Source organism: Rhincodon typus, chromosome 27 (assembly GCF_021869965.1).
Source record: "Rhincodon typus isolate 14 chromosome 27, sRhiTyp1.1, whole genome shotgun sequence".
Taxonomy (NCBI): Eukaryota; Metazoa; Chordata; class Chondrichthyes; order Orectolobiformes; family Rhincodontidae; genus Rhincodon; species Rhincodon typus.
This window is the reverse complement of record NC_063358.1, coordinates 14,323,402-14,347,435: the sequence shown is the minus strand read 5'-3', so window position 1 is coordinate 14,347,435 and position 24,034 is coordinate 14,323,402. Positions and strand designations below refer to the sequence as shown.

Below are 24,034 nucleotides of genomic sequence, written 5' to 3'. Positions count from 1 at the left end.
GTAGACTGGCTGACCGATCACCAACTAAATGAACTACATACAGCATCATCTCATGATGCATTTAATCCCAATGGTGGGATTGAAACCTAAGAATGAAAATCCAGCCCGTTACGTTTATGTCTGTCTCTACAGATGCTGAAAATTTTGAGTATTTTGTGCCTTTATCTTACATTTCTCCCTTTAAAGTATTTTACTTCTGTATTAATGATCTACCGCAAGTTCAATGCAAAGTCTTGTTGGGTTTACCACATATCTGCCTCCAAACACAGAAATGAGCCACTGGCGTACCAACTGATATCATATGGAAGCTCCTGTTATATCTACTTGTCAACTCCAATTCAGATTCTTTTACTGCATCAGACAATAAGGCAAACTGCACAGATGATAGACCAAGGAGTACGTTCAAGGAAATGCTAAAAGGATTGTATTATTATAACCAATCCCCCAAATGAGTTGAGCTTACTGCCCTTTGTACATAAAGTAGCGTAATCTTTGTGTAAACACTGACTTTATCTTAATGCTAATTTATACATAAAGAAACCTCCGCTCATTGTGCAACCTGGGTAAAGGTCCATCTTATTCATAGTCTTTCCTCCTCCACTTTATCAACTGCATAGTTTCACCAAGTATTCTCGAACTTGGCTAATAGCATCAAGGAAAACAGCCATTCTGTTGGGATAAGCTCCACTTGACCCATGATGGGACGACCAGTATGCTGGTCAATTGTAAAGCTAGGCTTACGGAGGGCGCTCTAAACTAAAGGTTTTGGGAGCGTGGGGGGTTGATGTTAGGGTGAAGTGAGATTCAAAAGTCTAAAGAAAAAGGCCAAATGCCAAACAAAACAGCAAAATGGGTAAAGACAAGCACAGTAGGACAGGAAGGAATAATAAGTTTATTAAAAATGGTGGAACAGTCAACATTCATTGCAGAAAATAAATAAAAAATAAGAAATAAATGAAAGCAATATTATGATCAGGTTTGGGCCCCGTATCTGAGGAAGGATGTGCTGGTGTTTTTTTTTGGCGGGGTATTAGTACACAGGATGTTTACAAGAATGACCCTGGGAATGAAGGAATTCTCATATGAGGAGCGGTTAGGGACTCTGTGTCTGTACTCAACGGAGTTCAGAAGGATGAAGGGCAATCTGGTTGACACTTAGAGAATACCACAAGGCCTGGGTAGAGTGGATGTGAAGAAGATGTTTCCACTAATCGGGGAGACTAGGACCTGAGGACCCAGCCTCAGAATGAAGGGATGACCCTTTAGAAGTGAGATCAGAAGGAATTTCTTCAGCAAGACGGTGGTTAATCTGTGAACTTATTGCCGCAGAGGGCTGTGGAGGCCAAGTCATTGAGTGTATTTAAGACAGGGATAGATAAGTTCTTGATTGGTAAAGGGATCAAGGGTTATGGGGCAAAGACAGGAGAATGGAGTTGAGAGACAATATCAGCTATGATCAAATGATGGAGTAGACTCGATGGGCTGAATGGCCTAATTCTGTTCTTATATTTTATGGTCTTATGAAAAGTTTTTTATTTGAGTGCATAAAACATCTGCAAAAAGATGAAGTACTGACACAAATAGAGGTAAATGATATGGATTTAATTGCATTATAGAGATATGGTTGCAAAGATGGGAAATAAATATTCCAGGGTACACAATATTTAAGAGACAGACAGAATAGCAAAGGTAGAGGAGCAGCCTTGAGAGCAAAGAATAATAAAGGCATTAGTTCAAAATGATCTGGCCTTACAACATCGTGAAGTAGAATCATTATGAGTGGAAAAACAATTAGCAAGAAACATAAGATACTAGTGGGAGTATTTTGTAGGCCCCCAAAATTTATTAATAACATAGGACAGAGCATTAAAGATGGACCATGTAACGAAGCCAATGTGATAATTGTGAGGGATTTTAATGTTCATATAGCCTGGGACAATCAAATCAATTGACAGGATGAGCTTATAAAATATTTTGTGACAGTTTCCTGGAGAAATATTTTGCAGAACCAGCTAAGGACCAGGCTACCTCAGATCTAATATTGTGTACTGAAACAGGGTAAATCAATAATGTTGTCAGAGAAGATCTTCCGTCAAATAGTGATCATAACACCTTTGAATTCCATGTTAAGTTTCAAAATGACATTCTCCAAACACAAATATCTTAAAGAAAGCCAACTGCACGGATATGAGAACCGACTTAAGTTAATTGGATAAATGGACTTAAAGATATGGCTGTTAAAGAAGAATGAGAAACAGTTAAATGATTCAAAATGTTCAACAAAAGCTCATTCCATTGAAAAATGAAGCTCAGCAACAAAGATCTAACCATTGACTCAAACAAGAAGTTAAAGATTATATCAGATCAAAAGTAGTTTATAGGTATTTTTAATCAAACTGTTCAGAGATGTTACAACACACCTTTGCCATACGTGAAACTTGAACCCGGGCTTCCTGGGTCAAGGAGAACGATATCACTAATGTACTATAAGAAACATAAAGTGGATTTTTTTTTCCAAAAAAAAAAGGAACACTGAGAATTAGGTACGTATTAAAAGTCAAAGAGCCACCAAAATGTTCATAAAAACAGAAAAAGTAAAATATGAAAGTAAACTATCCAGAAATGTAACAATTGATTTTAAGAGCTTTTATAAGTATATAAAAAGGAAGAGAATAGATAAAATAAATGTTAGTCTCTTAGAAACAGAGTCAGGAGAAATTATTATGGGAGATGAGGAAACAGCAGGGGCATTAAATAAATAGTGTTTCTCTTTACAGCAGAAAACATAAGTTTCACTCCAGAAATGGATGGTAACCTATGGGCTAAAATTAGTAAGGAAATTAATCAAATTATTATCAACAGAGAAAAAGAATTAGAGAAAATTAACGATCAAAATCCAATAAATTCCTAGAAACTCTACAGTCTACACTCTGGGGTTCTAAAATAAATCTCAGCAGAGACAGTGGATACATTACCTGTAATTTTCCAAAATTCCTCAGATTCGGGAATGGTCCCAACAGAGTGGAAGTTAGCAAACACTGCGCTATTTTTTCAAGAGAGGAGGAAGAGAAAATAAACAGAAAACTAGAGACCAGCTGTTTATAATTACATTAATGACATATCAAAAGACACAGAGTAATGAATCTAACTTTGCTGATAAATCAAAGCTAGATGGAAAGGTATGCCGTTGAAGTGGAGGAGGAGATACAAAAACGCTGCAAAGAGATATAGACAGATTTAAGTGAGTAGGCAACAAGATTGTAGATGTGTTATAACATAAGGAAAGTTGTTCATTTTGGTCATAAGATTATAAAAGGAGAATCAATTTTAAAAGGTTTCAAATTTCTAAGTGCTGATATTTGAAGAGACAAAGTAAAGTGCTTGTGCAAGGCATGTAAAAAGTTAGCATGCATGTACAGCAAGCAATTAAGGTGGCAAATGGCACATTGGTTTTTATTGCAAGGGGACTGAAGTCCAGAAATAAAGAAGTCTTATTACAATTATATAGAGTTTTGATGAAACTACATTCGGAGTACTATGTGTACTGTTGTTCTCTACATGTAAGATACATTTGCACTGCAGCAGTACAGTGAAGGTTCACTAGATTAACCCTTAGGATTAGGGGATTGCTCTGTGATGACTGTGAGGACTCCCCTATTGATGGCATGAACCTGCTATGAAGACTCTTCCTTCATTGATCTTTCAATCCCAGCCTTGACCAATCCACCCTCATTCCCTTTCGAGCCACCTTACCTGGCACATTGCCCCTTACCTTCATCACACATCCTTGCACCCAAAACAGAACTTCCAACTTGCATCACCTTCTGCCACAGAATCCATGGCAGATGGGAAAGAAAGAGTCAAATCAGACTTAAACTGTGAGCTCTTTTTCTCTCTCATCAAATACTACCAAATCTGCTTAATTTCTCCAGCATTTTCTGTTTTAATTTCAGATGCAATATTTTGTTTTCATTTCAGCATTTAATTCACTGCCACTTATTATTCCTTCCTGTCTACTTGTGCTAGTGTTTACCCATTTTGCTGTTCTATTTTGGTGTTTGGCCTTTCTCTTTCAACTTCTAAATCTCACTTCACCTGAACATGCTCCCCCCAACCACCCTCCAAACGTTTAGGTTAGAGCACCCTCCATAGACCTAGCTTTACAATTGACCAGCATACTCGTCCCATCATGGTCCAAGTGGAACCCATCCTACCAGAATGGCTGTTTTCCTTGAATACTGATGCCAGTACTGCATGAGTCACAATATCTTTCCCAGATTTTCCAATGGCCAGACTGTCATTATTCCCACCTTGAAGTATTGCTGCTCTTCTCTCTGATATGATTTCTGTTTTAATCTTTTGGCTCGTTCATTTTCATTGCTTTCTGTTTTCCTCACAGCGTTTGTTGAAGTGATTGCCAAAACTTGCTTTCACATCCACATCTCCTTTCTCAGTGACTGTGTTTGGATACACTTTAGCCATCTGCTTCAAGATGGTGGCAGAGTAGCAGGGCTGAGCCCAGGGCTCATCTGCTCCCATCTGCTTTCTATTTTTCTTTTCTTCTTTTTACTTATGGTCTTTTTCTCTTTTTTCTTATGTCGTCATTTTCTTTTCTTTAAAGCCTGGAGAATGGCGGGTAAAGGAGACGGCTTCCAGCAGCAATGGCAGCAAAGCCAGGACGAGCCATACACTGCTCAAACCTGGCCCAAGGTCTCCTCGCAAGTGAGGAGCAGGTCCTGAGTTGACCTCCCTGCCAAGATCTGCAGGCTGAGCCAAGGCTCCATGTCCGCAGCTAGGCCCAGGTGCCTGAAGGACTTGGACACAGGCAGCATGTACCAGACCATAGCCCATCTCCCAGGAGAAATTCCTCCTCTTCTTCAGGTGGTAACGGTATCTAGGCTGCATCCATATGAGACTCTGAGGTTTCTTCGACACTAGATGAAGGAGGAGAACCCAGGGTTTCTGACAACCTTTCTGGCTGTTCTGAGGGACCAAGTATGTTTTGCTCCTGCCCCTTTTGCAAGGCAACAGCTTTCACGTGATCCACATGTTTGTTCAGGACACCTCACCTACCCAAACCCTGCATGTCACAGGACCTGACATCGCATCGGCCTCACCTCAGATCCATGCAGAGCCTTTTCATTGGTTTTGACACCAAACTTTGTCCCCTGAAGTAAACTGTCTCTCTCACTTAGAGAAGGCATGTAGTGAACACTGGCATTCCTGTTGCCATTTCACCCTCTTCCCATGGTTTGGGAGTATCAGGTTTAACTTAGTGCTGGGTGCTCTCCTTATCAGCAAATCTGCTGAGGCTATCCCCATAGTTGTGCGGTGTGGCCTTATAATCAAACAGGAACCAGGACAGTTTGGTATCAAGTGAATCTATAGGCTGTCTCTTTAAGCCTTCAACATTTAGACAATGGATGGTATGGAGCTGTCCAAACATGTTGAATGCCATTTGACTTCAGGAAATATTCAAAATCCCTGCTGGTAAATGACGTCCCATTGTTCGTGACCATTACATCCGGGAGTCTATGTATCGCAAACGATGCTTGCAGCTTTTCAATCATCATCCCTAAGTTTAACAAATGAACTCTATGCATGTCCAACCACTTTGAAAGGGCATCCATAATGACCACAAACATTCAACCCATGAAACAACGAACATATTTAATGAGTAACCTAGTCCAGGGTTTACCCAACCACTCCCACAAATGTGGGGAAGCTGCTGGAGGTAATTTTTGTCCTTGTTGGCATGCTAGGCACTGCGCCACCAACACAGCTATGTCAGCAGCCAGTCCTGGTCACTAGACATAATGTCTTGCCAACATTTCCATTTTGGAAACCCGTGGATGACCCTGGTGGAGTTCACCAGTATCTGGTGACAACCTTTACTCAGGACAATTACTGTTGCTCCCCATTGTAATATGCTGTCCATTATGGTGATCTGGTCTCGCCAGTTCCAGAAATTGTGGACGGGAAGGCAGTGGCCTACGGGTATTATTGCTGGACTGTTAATCCAGAGACCCAGGTAATGTTCTGGGGACCCAGCTTCGAATCCTGCCATGGCAGATGATGGAATTTGAATTCAATTAATATCTGGAATTAAGAGTCTAATGATGACCATGAATCCATCATCAATTATTGAAAAAACCCATCTGGTTCACTAATGTCCTTTAGAGAAGGAAACTGCCATCCTTACCTGGTCTGGCCTACATGTGACTCCAGATCCAAAGCAATGTGGTTGACTGTTAACTGGCCTCTGGGCAATTAGGGATGGGCAACAAATGCTGGCCCAGGCAGTGATGCCCACATCTCATGAGTGAATGAAAAAACAGTTCTAGTTGTGACAGCTCTTTTGCTTTTGTTTTAGTTTTGCCAGGACGGGGTCTTTTTGTGTTCACAATTGGATATTGTCAGCAGTGACTGGAAGGATGTTCAGAAAGTTTTAAACAGAACAAACTCTTCCAGTGGCTGTACCACCGGTGGAGTATCTGTCAGTGGGAAGTGGCTCAAGGCATCTACATTTGCCACTTAGCATCCTGGACAGTATTCCAAATTGTACGCCCTGAGAATAAGAGTCCACCGCTGCATTCGATCAGTAGCTATAGGTGGCACAGTCTTGTTTTTTTTAAGTAGCCCTAGCAGGGGATTGTGGTCCATTACAATTACAAATTTACACCCATAAAGATACTGGTGGAACTTTCTTACATTAAAGTTGACCGCCACATCTTCCTTCTCTATCTGGGCATATTTGCGTTTGGCATCAGCCAAAGTCCAGAAAGCATACGCTATTGGGCATTCCTCTCCACTGGGCCACTAGTGAGCCAACCCTACCCTGATACTATACAAGGAGGTATCACAAGAGTACCATGTTGAGATCATAGTTGACCAACACCTTAGATGATGATAGCTGCTTGTTCACTTCCCTAAAGGCCAGTTCTTGACCACGTGACCACTTCCAAGGCTAAATCTTTTTTAAGAGATGGCACAAAGGTGCCAGGATGGAGGCCAGGTTACGTGTGAATTTTCTGTAATAATTCACCAAACCAAGGAAACACCTAAGCTCCAGTACAGACATAGGAGCCGGGGCATCTTTGATTGCCCTCACTTTATCTTCAATGAGTCTTGTCGGCTTGATAGCCCAAGTAGATCACTTGGGGTGCTGAAACACACATTTTTCCTTTCTAAGATGTATGCCCTGGGAGGATACCTGGGAGAAACTTTTAAGCACTATGTCCATGTTCTCCAAGTGCTCTTTATTGGTCTTCTCAGTTATTAGCACATCATCCAGACAAACGGCAACCTGGGATATACTTTGTAAAATGTTCTCCATCATCTGCTAGAAAAGGACACAGGTTGATGATACCTCAAATGGCTCTCCTGTACACTGCTATAAATCCTTATGGATATTAATTACGGCATACTTCTGGGACTCCTCATCTAGTCATCACTGCAGGTACGCATGGCTCATGTCCAGCTTCGTGAAGGTCAGTTGTGTGTACAGGTCCTCTATGCGAGGGATTGGGGTATTTACCCAGTTGCGAGAAGCGGTTTAACATTTTCTTAAAATCCCCACAAAGGCAAACAGAGCCATTGGGCTTCACAATCACTGCAACTGGTGCTGCCCATTCCGCAAACTGTAGTGGTTTGATGATTCCTTCACTTTCCAGCATCTTGATGTCTGCATCTATGTTTACATGTAAGGTAAATGGCATTGGCCAGGCCTTGCAGAAGTGTGGAATTGCTATCTGGTCAATGTGTAATGTGGCCTTGGTTCCTCTGACAATCCCTAAACCTTCTTGAAAAACTTCTGGGTATTTAGTTAGGACTTCACTCAAGCAGCAGTTTTCTAATCAAAAAATATTGAGCCAGTCAAGGTGAATCTTTTTAAACCAATCCCATCCCAACAAGCTTGGGCCCAAACCTTTTACTACAATCAGTGGTAACTGCACCAACTGCTTCTCATAGGGGACCAGAATCAAAGTCGTACCCTTAATCTGTTCCCCAGTGTATATTCTCAGTCTGGCCAAGATCTTCCATAAAATTAAGGGTTGGAGTCCACAGCGAATCTTGTTAAAGACTAGTTCTGCAACCATTGAAACAGCTCTGCCAGTCTTGACCTCCGTGAGAACCACTGACCATTTAACAAACATTTGTTATGATTGATTCTGATTTGGATGTTGCTAAGCAATTTAACTGTTCCAAATCACATGTATGTGGACATTCCAGGGTTTGCACTTTCCTGGATCATGGCCTATGATATCTCTTGTTGACGTCAGGCCTTGTAGGATGGAAAATTACAGACCGATTAGCCTAACCTCGGTAGTGGGTAAGATTTTGGAGTCCATTCTAAAGGATGAGATTTCTGAATATTTGGAAGCGTATGGTAAAATACGGCAAAGTCAGCATGGTTTCATCAAGGGGAGGTCATGCCTGACAAATCTGCTGGAATTCTTTGAGGAAGTAATGAGCAGGGTAGACCAAGGAGAACGAATGGATATTATCTACCTGGACTTCAAGAAGGCCTTTGACAAAGTACCACATAGAAGGCTGCTGAGTATTTAAGGGCCCATGATGTTAGAGGCAAGGTGCTAGCATGGATAAAAGATTGGCTGTCTGGCAGAAAGCAGAGAGGGGAGATAAAAGGGTCTTTCTCAGGACGACAGCAGGTGACAAGTGGTGTTCTACAAGGGTCAGTGTTGGGATAAAAATTTTCACTTTATACATTAATGATCTAGATGAAGGAACTGTAGGCATTCTGGCTAAGTTTGCAGACGATACAAAGCTAGGTGGAGGGACAGGTAGTATTAAGGAGGTGGGGAGGCTTCAGAAGGATTTGGATGTGTTAGGAGAGTGGGCAAAGAAGTGGCAGATGGAGTACAACATGGGAAAGTGTGAGATCATGCACTTTGGTAAGAAGACTAAAAGCATGGACTATTTTCTAAATGGGGAGAAAATTCAGAAGTCTGAAGTGCAAAGAGACTTGGGAGTTCTAGTCCAGGATTCTTTCAAGGTAAACTTGCAGGTTGAGTCAATAGTCAGGAAAGCAAATGCAATATTGGCATTTATTTTGAGAGGACTTGAGGGATGTACTACTGAGGCTTTATAAGGCTCTGGTCAGGCCACATTTGGAGTATTCTGTGCAGTTCTGGGCCCCATGTCTCAGGAAGGATGCACTGGTCCTGGAGTGGATTCAGAGGAGGTTCATGAGAATGGTCCAGGAATGAAAAGCTTAACATATGAGAAATGTTTGAGGACTCTGGGATTATACTCATTGGAGTTTAGAAGGATGAGGGGAGGATGTAATTGAAACTTACAGAACACTCAATGGCCTGGACACAGCAGATGTTGGAAAGATGTTTTCATTTGTAGGAGAGACTAGGACCCAAGGGCACAGCCTTAGAGTAAAGGGAAGACCTATTAGAACGGAGATAAGGAGAAACTTCTTCAGCCAGAGAGTGAGCCAGAGAGTGAATTCTATGGAATTCACTGTCACAGAAGGCTGCGGAGGCCAGGTTATTGAGTATATTTAAGACTGAGATAGATAGGTTCTTGATTATCCAGGGGATCAAGCGTTACAGGGAGAAAGCGGGAGAATGGGGTTGAGGAACCTATTAGCCATGATTGAATAGTAAAGCAGACTCGATGGGCCGAATGGCTTAATTTCTGTTCCTCTGTCTTATGGTCTTATGGTCTTTCCTGTTTTGAATCCACATACATGCAGCAACTACAATGCTTTGCTAGCCCAGATCCTGAAGAACATTTTAGCTATTTGGCCGAAGCTCAGCTTTGTTTTTTGGGTTTTACCGTGGGCTGACCTAGGGTCCGTCTGCTCAGGCTATGTCCTGCGTGAGGCTCTGCAATTGCCTACACTCAAATGGTGCTCCCCAACCTGTTGGACAGGTCCTCTTCTACTGGGATACCCTGTAGCTCATATGCTGCACTTGCCACATTTTCGAATGACAAAGCCAGTTGTAGTGCCAATTCAAAGTCCAGTTGGGCTTCAGCTTTTGCATGACACTTTTGCATGGTTATGTCATTAATCCCACTCTCGTCGTCACTGAAATAACAGCACAGAGGCCAGTATCCTGTCACCAAGTCATCTGTTATTTCCACGTGCACAGTACATGGACTCTGACGTGTTGCTCAGAGCCAATCCCTAGAGTTAAGAGGCTTGAGACTCCTGTATATATCTGTCAGCCAGGGCTTCCTGATTGATCCAGATTTAACAGCCCCGATCAGGGATCTCATACTCAATGGATCCACTTGGCCAACCTCGTTCCAATCGCACTTAGGAAATAACAATAACAAAAACATTTCCAGCCGCAGTTCAATAGTTACATCATGTTTTATACTGGACTCACAACAAGGGTGTTTCAGAAAAGCAGAATGTTGAGCTGGGGAGCATTTCCTCAGCAGGCTTTTTTCCTAATTGACATCCAAAACAACAGCCCAACAAGGTAGTCATTAAACCCAGGTAGCTGATTGCTAAGAAATGAATCCAAGCAATTAGCAGAATTCATGAGATTTCCCAGTTCTAGGTTTAAAAAAAATCTACATGTCAAATTTGGAAACATCCATTAAGTGTCCTCCTAACTTACTCTGTTCCTGTCAAAACATACAAATATCTCTGAACTCTCCTCTTAACAGCATCACCTTGGTTAATGTGCGTGTTTAGATTTACTGTTCTTTCTAAAATGGGATACCAAAAATTATACACAGCACTCTGAACACTGACCTAACCATTGTCTTGGATAAATGTGTCACTACATTGTTATTCTTTATCCTGGTTTATAAATTCCAAAATGTTACCAGACTATTTGCTGCAACAAAAGATGAAAGCCAGTTTTCTCTATTTCCCACAAACTAAGAGATTAATTATTGTAAGCAACCGTTACAAATCACAAAAATGGCAATCCATCTTTATTCTACTGCCTTGCACCTCTCCCATGTGCACAGTAAGTATCTTCTTCAATTGGTAATATGTTATCCACCACACATTATAATGGCCACCAAAGGACTAGACTTCACAAGCATAAAATAGACAGAAGTCTACCATCTGGTACTCACACAACTGAATGCATTTCATTCAGTCACCATATTTGTCAATTCCTTTCTCCATCAAATCCTTCTCTGGCTTCCCTTAAAAGCATATTTTTTTGTTCATGTCAACCACTTCCCATGGTAGCAAGTTCTACATTCTTGATGCTTCCTTAGTTTCATTACATTTTCAAGATACAGGCTGGGTAGGAGACAATTTCTATGCAGTACATAGCTAAGAAATCTATTCATAAGCCATCTTAATTCAATTTAAACACTAACTCTTAAGCAGCAACTTTATTAAACTAATATTGCCAAGTTTAAAAGCTCAAAATGCAGAGCGGAGTGCTAACGAGGTTAATTACAAGGGTCAGTCAGACATAAAGCACCTCAAAACTCAGGGGAGCTGCAAAAATCAAGATCCTTGGCCATAATCCTGCGTATGACCTAAATGACATATGATATTAGCTTTTTGGAAAGTTTTTTTTACATACTGTGTGATCATAGTGAAAATTGATTATCAACCAATATTCAATTTTCATAATTTGACTTTAATACCCATGACTTTCATGGACTGAAAATTATTTTTAAAAAAGGACACCGCTAACTTCAACTGGCTTCTATGATCACCTGACAAACCTAGGTAACCCACATGGGAGATTTTTTAAAAACCTGCTAGTCAAAATTATCATTTTAATCAAGAAGCAGTGAAAATCAATGAAGTGTCACAAAATCTGTAATTCTTGTTTCACTCAAACATGCATGGTCCTTTTCATATATTGAAGATGGAAGGTTACCCGCAGGTAAAATAAAAACAACTGCGGATGCTGGAAACCTGAAACAAAACCAGAAATTGCTGGAGAAACTCAGCTGGTCTGGCAGCATCTGCGGGGAGAGTAACAGAGTTAACATTTCAAGTCCAGTGACCCTTCTTCAGCATTCAGTTTAGAAAAGACAACATAACTAGACTTGAAATATACAAACAAACCAAATGTCAGCAGCTTGCTTTGAGTAGTGAAGTAAGAGAAAGCAACATGGCCTGAACACAACAAAGATACAGTAAGTTCCTCTCATCCCCTCTCTCTCAAATTCAATCTGAGGCATTCGCCAATAAAAGCCAACTTGGAACGATAATAACAATTTACTGTGGACTCCAGGACATCTGCCATTGTGAAAGAAACAGGACAGCAGATAAGGGGTTAGGAGTCAGATTTCATTCTCTTAATTCAGACACTAACACCGTAAACTGTGACTGCCTTTACCTACTTTTCTATAACAAATACATGCCCTCCATCATATTCTTGTAAGCTCATTACCTGTGTTTGTGTGTGCATTTTTCATCACATTTTTGTTTTGGGTAATGAAACTCCACTCTTTCACTCAGGAAAACCTGGGAATTACTTCCTTTATTTTTGATCTGGTTAAGTAAGTTTAACGTAAGTGATACCTAAAGAGTCTAAAAATAAAAACGCACTTACTATGACTGACCCAGAGGTGGTTAAAAAATGCAGGTGCCATTGTAACAATATTTGAGTAGAAATGTAGGTTTAATTGAAAAGTAAGTAAAACTAATTGGGTCGGATGCACATGATGTTAGACAAATTTAAAAATAAAGATTCATGTAGGAGTTAACCATTAAAGATATAATTGTATTAGAAGGAACAGCCAGAAAGGTCCACTTTGAAATTAGGATACCTCTAGGAGGAGACATGGAGACAACAAAAATGTGCTATTACTTAAATTAATAGACTAAACATATAAACAGTAGTTTAATCACCGAAAGGAAGGCCTAGAAGGCAACATTGTAACATCACACCTGGTGTGAAAATAAGATGTTAATTAGAGGAAGAATACATGAAGTATCCAAATGATACAAGATGGCAAAGATCCTCAACTTATGAATATAATTAGAAACCATAATAAGATGACATTCCTAAAGACAGAGAAATGAAACATCTTTACCAACAAATCTTTGACAAAGGATGACTTTTTTAAGTTTTGAAAAAATATGGGCGGAATTAAAAGTATCCATATGATGGTATACAACATCAGAAACAAAGTGACACGGTAAAAGCTCACAACTTCATAAAGGAATCTTCATCAAACAATTTCAGAATAATGTCAAATGGTATGGCATCACATGAAAGTGGGAGGTACGTACAGAAAAGGTTAAAACCACATTTGTAAAGAGGGTGGGATCCAAAAAACATAAAGTAAGGCACTTTAATGAAATTACAGAAGTATGAAGAAACTTCAGATAACACTTTCAACAGATATTTTCTTCCACTGGGAAAAGATGCCTTGCTTGGTTGGGGCCTTCAGGAAAAGCTTTACTTTAAATGTTGATGGATATTCTATTCTTAGATATTGTTAGATATTCTACTCTTAGAAATTCCTAGATATTTCTAGGTATTCTCAGATATTTTTGAATATTTATGAAAAAGATCAAACAGGACTCTGTAGATTTGATATTAAATCTTTTGATAGTATTAGCATAGCTATAAAACTGAAAATGCATTGCTTGTTAATTTCTGTTAATAATTTACTCATTTTACTCTTTTATCTCATTTATAATTTTCAATTACAACTGAAATAACCCCTATTTTCTCTACTCCTTAAGTGAAGAAGTATATATTCTGGAAAGATAAATCTCAGAGCTTTAAAATATATGGTAAATTTACAGCATAGCTAAGGCTTATTTAAATTAAGCAGAGATAGCAAGAACTGCAGATGCTGGAGTCAGAGATAACACGGTTTGGAGCTGGAGGAATATAGCAGGCCAGGCAGCATCAGAGGAGCAGGAAAGTTGGCGTTTCGGGTTGGGACCCTTCTTCAGAAATGGGCAGTGGAGTGCATCTGGAATGAAAAATGCACCAATAACATTCCAAATAATTCACCAATAAAGTCATTGAAGGTTTGTGTTATTGAGTGGTTTACGTCAACAGTTTGGTTGTTCATAGCCAAACATTAAAAGAACAATTCCACAACCTAAATGAACTCTTTGATTGGCCACAAAAAGCGAATTTAGTTATAAATCTGGCTAAGCATGGATTTGCCTAAGCAAAGGTGACTTATTTGGGCCACACTGCAGGACAAGTAACAATAAAGGTATTCTGGATTTCCCTGTTCAGAACAATACATGAAATCATGCATTATGTTGGCATGAATGGATCTTCTTATACGTCTTTCCTCCCACAGTCCAAAGATGTGCAGGCTAGGTGGATTGTAGAGTTCAGTAATGTGTGGATTAGGGGGATGGGTCTGGGTGGGATGCTCTGAGGGTCAGTGTGGACTTGTTGGGCCGAAGGGCCTGGTTCCACACTGTAGGGATTCTATGAACTTCTATGAATAAGTTTTCCTGCATGTCAGCATTGTAAGTGCACCTTTAACAAATCTGTTGAGGAACGGCAAAAATTTGAATGTACGTAAGAGTGTGAAAGTGCCTTTGAAAACCTGAAATCTCTGCTTGTAACAGCACTAGTTTTCACTCTTTCAAAATTTTGAGAAGCTATTCAGGCTGCTGTTGATGCCAATGATATCATTACAGTGCATAAGGAGTGCACCCCTATTCAAAGGAGCTTTTCACAGCCTACATGCACCATTCTAGCAGAAAGTCTGGTCAGGCTGAATCACACTCCAATACCAGCATACCAACTGCAAAATTCTTAAAAACTAAAATAATCACACAAAAGTACTTCTTCCATATACAACAGCTTGCCTTTATATAACACCTTTAACCTAGTAAAGCCTCTCAATAGGTTTCAGAGAAGCATCAAACAAAATTTGACACAGAAGCACAAAAGGAGACATTAGGTCAGATTGCAGAATCGTTAAAACGTGGGAGGCAGCCACCCAGTCCATTGATTTCATTTTTTGCTTTCTAGAAGAACAGTTAAACTTGCTCCACCTCCTTGCACTTTTTTCATAATCTTGCAATTTTATCTTCAGCAGGTTTATTGAATTATTTTATGAAATCTACGACTGAATGTGCCTAACCTCCACCTCAGGTAATACATTCCATATTCTAACCACACTGAGTAAACAAAGGTGTCTCATGATTCTGTTGGTTCTTTTGCCATTAACCTTAAATCCATAGTCTGAACCCCCGCAGAAACTGTTCCTCTACACAATTTTGTATTATCTCCTGTTTTTGTTTCAGGTCCAGGATGGTGGCTCAGCAGTTAGCATAGCTGCCTCATAGCACCAGCAACTCAGGTTCAATTCCAGCCTTGGGCAACTGTCTGTGTGGAGTTTGTACATTCTCCCTGCATCTGGGTGGGTTTCATCCGGGTGTTCCAGTTTCCTCCCACAGTCCAAAGGTGTACTGTTAGGTGGAATGGCCATGCCAAATTGCCCATAGAGTCCAGGGATGTGTCAGCTAGGTGGATTAGCCATGGGAAATGCAGAGTTACAGGTCTGGGTGGGATGCTCTTCGGAGAGTTGGTGTGGACTTGTTGGGCTGAATGGCCTGTTTCTACAGTGTAGGGATTTGATTTGAATAGGGATTCTATGATTTGCAGAATTTTGCTTTTTTATTAGAATTTTTTGAGATGAAGGAAAGAAAATCATACTACACTTCAAACAGGCCAAATATAATTGACTTTGATATTTGAAAGAATCTTTACGTTAAACTTTAGATTATATGCTTAAAAATCAGCATTGAATTAAACTATTTTTTAAAACAATTAGATGAAAATGTTTCATCATAGCCTTCATTTTAAAATTTGAATACCAGATTCTAATTATTGCTTATGCAAACCAGTGAAAGAAAGAATTCAATAGATGGGTTTCAGTGGAATGAGACAGTTTAAGAAAGAGCTTCCCTCTTATTCCCTCAGAGAACAAATAACCCATTCTTGGAACAGAATATTAAGGCTTCTCAAGGGCAACTAGGAATAGGCATTAAATCCTGCCCCAAACAGCGACACTCACATCCCATTAGTGCATTAAAAAAATTACCTTTATATATGCCAATGTACAAAGACCATGCATTGACAGTCAACGTTCATCTTAGAAAACATATTTTTCCTGCACGTTCCTTTTCATAAGGCACCCTGGCACACAGAAGGACATCTATTCATTCTATTAAACAGACAAATACTACCAATGATCAATTTAATGGTCTGACCAAGAAGAACCAGTTATAAACTGTTGTTTCTATTGAATTCTACTAATAGTCATCAGAAAATCTAATCCTATACATTAAAACTTTCCAGCATTTCAGGCACATACAGTAATTGCAATTCTGCTCTACCTTCCCCATCTAGCATTTATCCCACACATTAGTACCTGCACTGGAGGATCCGTTGTTTCTTCTGAAGCTCCATGCCCATTCTATAAAATAAAAAGTCAGAAAATAAATTGTTAACTAAACATAATGTATGAATTTTACATCAATAAACAAAGATTGTAAAAAATGTTTTAACAAGCTGCAGAATAGGTTTTCCATTCAAAATGGAGCAAGGACACTTCTGTGCACAGAACCTGAGAATTATTACATAATTCACGCAAATTTGGTCATAAGTCTAGTTTTAGCTCTCTGTTATCATTTAAATACTCGACCATTCGTGTGTCATCTGATTGATTATCTGACATCAAATGGTGAATGAGGTACATACTTCGACTCAACAATTGGCAACACTAACTTAATGTGTTCCATTCCCATCAAAAACTCAATCTTAGGACTGGACTTCCTCCATTGGCCTGGCAGTTTTCTCAGCCTGAGCCCCATTTAATGTTTCAAAGCACAACATGCAAGCAACCACTAAAACTATCAATTTCTATGTCTCCTCCAACACCCACTTGTAATACCCATCTCATGACCACTGCTGCTAATTCATGCTTAGGTTTCTTCCTCACATAAAGTGCAACTCGACCACAACTCTACTATATGCACTTTACCCTGTTTTACTGATTCCTGGTCCTCCAAAACACTAATTTTCAAATTCCTGTACTCATCTATAAATCTTGTAATGATCTTGTCCTTTCCAACATTTGTAACAAGATTCATCTCCATGTTCCATTGCACCCTCCTTGTTCCTGATATTGCATGCTTTGCATTCCCCAATTTGCCAACTCCATCTACACAACAAAATATCCAACTGTATTAGCTCCACACTTTGGGGTTTTTTTTTCAAAATTCCTCTATGCACTTCGATTGCCTCCCTCCAAAATAATTTAGATGTTAGTTAACTCCATGCTTTAAGATTATAAATGTAGTTTTTAAAATAAAAAACAAGCATGGGATGTAGGTGTCATTGGCAAAGCTAGCACTTATTAGCCATCCATAATTCATCTCAAAGATGCTCATGAATCTTTTGAACCTTCTGATTGCCGCAGTCTATTTGGTGCAGGTACGCTATTAGGTATGGAGCTCCAGGATTTTGATCCAGCGACAGCGAATAAATGACAATGTAGTTCCAAATCAGGACATTGTGAGACTTGCACCGCAGTAACTCACTAAGCTTTCTTTGACAAACTTGTGACCTCTACTGCCTAAGACAGCAAGGGCATAGATGCTTAGAAACATCACCTTCAAATTCCTCTCTGAATTATAAACCATAGGCAATAAATGCTGACCTTGACAGGGACTACCGCATCTTATAAACAATAAAAATATCCTGTGTCCAAAAATATGAACAATACTATGCTTTTATACGGTGCTTTTGAAGGGATAGAAGTATGGTTTGTGGCAATATTATTACTATTCTGCTCTGAAAGCAAGAAGGCAACAATTATTGATCAAGCAACTTGCAGATTTAGTCACCAGGAGACAGATTTTAATATATATCAGATTTTAATAGGCAACTGGGCCCCAGTCACAGGCATGCAACACACTACATAATTCATAGTTTTGCACCATGATATTTTATTTCTTCTGCACAGGACAGCACAAAAGTCTTTGAAACTGCTGTCAAATAGTGGCAGATAAATAAACTAAGCCTTGATAAACTTTTCCTTTATTTTCTATGTGAGGAACAGTTCTCTATCTCCTCAGCTCCTGCCAACAAAAGCATAGGGAAATTCCTCACCTGGGCACATTCTATGTTTTTAAATGACATCAAATCATATTGCAAAGATTGTCTCAGTAATATTCAAGCTCATTGCTAGATGTTAATAGATACCAAAATAATTAAATATTGGCAGCTACTTCAATAATGAAATTCACTGCAACGTATCTAGTTCACCACAACAAATTTAATATCGCTAGCTGATTTGTTAGGCTGTGCAGGAAGTGTAAAGTATTATAGTGAAGAAAAATTAGAAAAAAGAGAAAGCAGTTCCAACATTTACAAAACGAGAGAGAAAAATCATAATTCAAGGCAGCTTAAAGAAGCTTCCAACGTAGAGGATATTACCTAATTTCAAAGCTAACTAAAAGCAGCCTTTTCATTTCAAAGCAAGTTTTACAGCAAAGAGAGACTATCTTTCATAATCTAAATGAATATCAATATATAAAAAACTGTGGATGGCTGTTAGCTACAAGTTTAATATAACTCTCTAAATTTCTGAACTCATCTGAGCGATTGTTGACTCATTTCAGAGAGGAAACGGAAAGGACAGAAGGTTGCGTGTCCATCAAAACAGGCACATTTCTCATTAATCAGTTCAGAGCTACATTGGTGTATGCATGGTAACGTGCACTTTCTCTTGGTCTGGGTGCAAGATTTAGAAGTGCCAACAAAGCAAAGTTTTAAAAAACAAATCTGAAAGACCAAACCATGGCTCGAAGTCCCTAGATATTAAACTGTCATGGCTCCCAAATTTCAGCAAGATGAAATATATTTTAGTAATAACTTTGACATAAAAATTCTGTGGTAATAAAATACAAAGCGTTGAGACTATACTGATGTATAAGGTATATCCCAAGAGTTCACAGTAAGCTGAATAAAGAAAATATATGTTAATTCGCTTACCATTCTTTTGGTTAGATAAAATGGCACCTATTTGGTCTGAGTTGCAAGTCTTTTAGTTTGGTTTGAGCTGAATCACTACCTTGGATTTGGCTAACACCTGAAAGATTTTCAAGCTTGAATGTAATTGGCGGGTCTTTATGCTGGCTCACACCTAATGTCAGTGTAATCTGCAGGAAGTGCACCCAATTGCAGCTCCTCACAGGCCGCATGGATTGGTTGGAGGAGCAATTGGATGCACTTAGGAGCATGAGGGTGGCGGAAAGCGTCATAGACAGTAGTTTTAGAGATGTGGTGACACCCAAGGTGCAGGCATATAGATGGGTGACCGCTAGAAGGGGCAAGCAGCCGGTGCAGGAATCCTCTGTGGTCAACTTCTATGGTTTAAAGGTGATGGACAAGGCAAGTTTTTTACACAGAGGGTGGTGGGTGCCTGGAACCCGCTGCCGGGGTAGGTAGTGGAGGAAGATACGATAGTGACTTTTAAAGGGCGTCTTGACAAATACATGAATAACATGAGAATAGAGAGACACGATTCCCGGAAGGGTAGGGGGTTTTAGTTGTGATGGGCAGCATGTTGGTGCAGGCTTGGAGGGCCAAAGGGCCTGTTCCCATGCTGCAACTTTCTTTGTTCTTTTTGTTGTTCTAATGAAGACTCAGCATTCAGCTATGGTTAGAATCAACATCTGGGATCCAAAGCAAGGGGTGTGTGACACTGTCAGTGTGACAACGAAGATGGCGGAAGGCATATCAGTGAACTGAGCCTTTTTGCTGAAGTAAATGTTGCAATATGGATTTAAAGTCTGGACATCTACCTCCAAGAACTTTCCCTTAGCAGGTTATGTAAATTTTACATTCAAAAATGTTGTGTGAAGCCTGCAAGCATTCAAGGAGAAAGGAAACAAAGCACCACTTTTGATTCCTTATTACAGAGCTGCCCTTTACTGCCAGCACACGTTAGGACCATCCATATGTATAACCCACATGTCCCTATTGTGAATGTGCTGAAATTTCTTGTCAGCTATTTGACGTGACTGGAAACAGCAATGAAGTCAACACCCTGTTCGGGATATGGATTTGCATGCAGCAGGTGAAGGTGTAAGGGAGGTATCCCCCACGCTTCTTCCTGCTGTGGTACTGGAGAAAGTCTTGGATACTTAACGCACATGGAACAGTCCAGAGTCCTGTGGCAGACCTGGAATGTGGTAGCCAACTGCAAAGCAATCTTCCAGGGCAACTGTAAATATGAAAGGCCACCAGATTTTAAAAGAGCTGTAGGCAGATGAACTGCTGCAAGCTGTGTGATGGATCAGGCTACCTCTACAAGGCCTGAGCAAAAGCAATCTTCCATTACATATAGGTGGCAAAAACCAAGGTGGGCCACAAGGAAGAGTTGGACCAAAACTCGGCCCTAAGCTTCTTCCTGTCCAGACAGAGTAAATTGAAGAAGAGGAGTCAGTAGCAGAACAACCAAGAGGTAGGGAAGAAGATGCGAAGGATCTTTGGTGACTTTCTGCAGTGCATCTTGTAGATAGTACTCACTGTTGTTACTGAGTGTTGGCAGTGGAGAGATTGGATGCTTGTGGATGTGGCACCAAGCAAGTAGGCTACTTTGTCCTAAATGGTGTCAAGCTTCTTGAGTATTGTTGGAGCTACATTCAACTAGGCAAGTGGGGAGTCTTCCAAAACAGTCTTGACTTTTGCCTTGTCGATGGTGGGCAGACTTTCTAGGGAGTCAGGAGGTAAGTTACTCACAGGAGTGTTCCTAGCTTCTAACCTTGCTCTTGTAGTCACCCTTTTTATATGGCGAGTCCAGTTGAGTTTCTGGTCAATGGTAACCCAATGGTGCTGAACATTACATAATCATTGATGAACATCCCCACTTCTGACCTTTTGATGGAGGGAAGGTCATTGAAGATGACTAGTCCCAGGACACTACCCTGAAGAATTCGTGCAGAGATGTCCTGGAGCTGAGATAACTAACCTCCAACCACAACCATCTTCTTATATGCCAAGTATGACACCTACCAGTGGAGAGTTTGCCCCTTGATTCCCATTGATTCCAGTTTTGCTAGGGTCCTTGATGCCACATTTAGTTGCATGCAGTCTTGATGTCAAGGGCTATCACTCTCACCTCACCTCTGGGATTCAGTACTTTTGTACATATTTAAACCAAAGCCATAACGAGGTCAGAGCTGAATAGTCCTGGCAGAACTCAAACTGGGCATCAGTGAGCAAGTTATTGCTGAGCAGGTGTGGCTTGACAGCATTGTTGATGACACCTTTCCACCTTTCCTGATGATCAAGAGTAGAGTGTTGCGGGGTTTGATACCAGTGTTGTAACTGCACTGGAACAGCTTGGCTAGGGGAGCAGCAAGTTCGGGAGGACAAGTCTTCAGCACTATTGCTGGAATGTTGACAGAGCCCATAGCCTTTGCAGTATCCAGTGCCTCCAACCATTTCTTGATATCATGTGGAGTGAATCACAGTGACTGAAGATTGGCATCTATGATGCTGGGGACCGCTGGGGGAGGGAGAGATGATCCACTTGGCACTTAGAATCATAGAATCTTACAGTACAGAAGGAGGCCACTGACCCATTCGGTCTATACTGGCTCGCAAAAGTACTACCCAGCTAGTCCCATACTCCATCCCTAACTCCGTAACCCTCTAAATTATAAGATCTCACAACTCCAAGATTGCTGTGAATGCCTCAGCCTTATCTCTTGCGTTGATGTGCTGGGCTCTTCCATCATTGAGGATGGGGCTATTTGTGGCGTTTCTCCCTCCAATGAGTTATTTAATTTTCCACTACCATTCATGACTGGGTGTGGCAGGACTGCAGAGCTTAGCTCTAATCCATTTGTTGTGATATAGCTTAACTCTGTCTATCACTTGCTGTTTATATTGTTTGGCACGCAAGCAGTCCTGTTTATAGCCTCACCAGGTTGACACCTCATTTTTAGGTATGCCTGGTGCTGCTCCTGGCATGCTCTCCTGTATTCTCCATTGAATCAGGGTTGATCCCCTGGCTTGATGGTAATAATTGATTTGGGGATATATCAGGCCACGAGGTTGCAGACTGTGCTGGAATACAATTCTGCTGCTGTCGATAGGCCACAGTGCCTCATAGATGTCCAGTCTTGAGTTTCTAGATCTGTTCAAAGTCATTTTGCACATTGACAGTGCCAGACAACATGATGAAGGATGTTCTGAATATGAAGGCAGGCTGTGCAGTGGTCACTCTAACTGATACGGTCATAGACAGATGCACCTGCAGACGGTAGATTGGCAAGAATGAGGTAAAGTATGTTGTTTCCCTCTTGTTGGTTCCCTCACCACCAGCCACTGCCTTGATGGCAAGGGTAATCACTCTCATCTCAGCTCTGCAGTTCAACTACCTTGCCCATGCTTGGACCTGGAGTGCGGACAGATGCTAAATGCCCGGTGGAACACAAAGTAAGTGTTAGTGGGCAGGTTACTTCTGAGCAGCAATAAATAGACAACACTGTCATTGAACCTCGGTCCATCACTTTGCTGATGATCAAGAGCAGAATGATTGATTGGTAATTGGGTGGGTTGGATTTATCCTGCCTTCTGTTTATCCACCACAGCTAATGTATGAAGTGCAAAGCATGAGAAAGGGGTGGCAGTGGTTTTTTTTTTTAAAATTCATTAACAGGATGACAGCATCGCCAGCTAGGCAGCATTTATTGCCCATCCCTAATTGCCCAGAGGGCAGTTCAGAGTCAACTGCATTTCTGTGGGTCTGGAGTCACATGTAGGCCAGACCAGGTAAGGATGGCAGTTTCCTTCCCTAAAGGACTTTATTGAACCAGATGGGTTTTTCCAACAATGGACTTATGGTTATTGTTACATTCTAAATTCTAGATATTTTTACTGAATTCAAATTCCAACATCTGCTTTGGTGGGATTCAAACCCGGGTCCCCAGAACATTATCTGGGTCTCTGGATTGACAGTCCAGCAATAATACCACTAGGCCATCGCCTCCCCTTGAGTGACTGACACAAATCAGAGACTACGTCTGAGGCCATCATTGGCCTCGGCCCAAAGACATCTGCCCTGCCTAATAAAACCTGACACAAATGGGGAAACAGCAGAAACTGGCATTTTGAAATGCTGATTTTGTGACCCAAGAAGGCAATTCAAAGGATTGGCCAGCATGGGGTGTTCAATGTTTTCACTGCGGCCATTTCCAGTAATTTGACAACTCAAGATCACCTCTTAAAAGTAAGTGAGAGAGATCACCTTCAGAACAAAACAGAGTCCAGCAGATTGACTAAGAAGAAAAAGAAGACATGGAAATTGCACACCTCCTAGTCAAGTGAATATTGCTGACCTTAGAAGGAGATGATAATTGTCACTTCCTCCTATGATTATGCTAGTTCATGTGACTTAAAGTGTTCATAAAAAAACACTGTGTGTGGCTATTGAAAACATGATGTATGTACAGTATTTTCAGTGGTACAAGGTGATCACAATCAGCTTTCATTCAACAAACAAAGTGAATCTGATAAGACTGTACAAGACTAAAGAACAGCATACTTTACAGGTGCAAAGTGGTCTTCAGCCATACTTTGAGTTTGTCTTATATAGGACAACCCTGAAAGTTTTTCAATTCTTTTCTCATGTCCGAGACAAAGACTTTCAGAAAGTCAATGTTAAATTTTCTGCATATTGTCTTTCCATCCAGAATGCTTTGCAGTAACTACAGGAGTGGTGTCACCAATCTGAACCTTAAATCTTCCAGTGCAGGCTGCAACCTCTGAAGATTATTCACAGCCCTTAAGTTTCTTGAAGAAATTAATTTATGCTCTGCAGTCCTCCTGGTGATTTATTCCTTTTTTTGTCCTAAACTTGAGAACATGGCACAATAACATCAAGATGCTATTATGCCACTCCTGTAGCTGTCTGATGATACCTTTCAGCTCTTCTTCAATGGTGCAACTTCACTATCCTGAGGTATTTCATTGTCAGAGCATCTCTTCAGTGGAATATATCATGAAAGAGACAAGACTAATCAGTGTCCAGTCAAATGAAACTGTTATCCTCTCGA

General features: G+C 40.5%; 1 protein-coding gene across 2 annotated transcripts in view; it reads right to left on the bottom strand.

The window, feature by feature from the left end:
• Nucleotides 1-24,034, bottom strand: part of LOC109926959 (ribosomal protein S6 kinase 2 alpha-like) — a 236,877-nt gene that overhangs the window by 205,184 nt on the left and 7,659 nt on the right. For both annotated transcript variants that reach the window (XM_048613017.1, XM_048613018.1), the window contains exon 2: nucleotides 16,333-16,377. In XM_048613017.1, coding sequence (XP_048468974.1) covers nucleotides 16,333-16,377 — 45 coding nt within the window. The remainder of the gene's footprint in view (nucleotides 1-16,332; nucleotides 16,378-24,034) is intronic.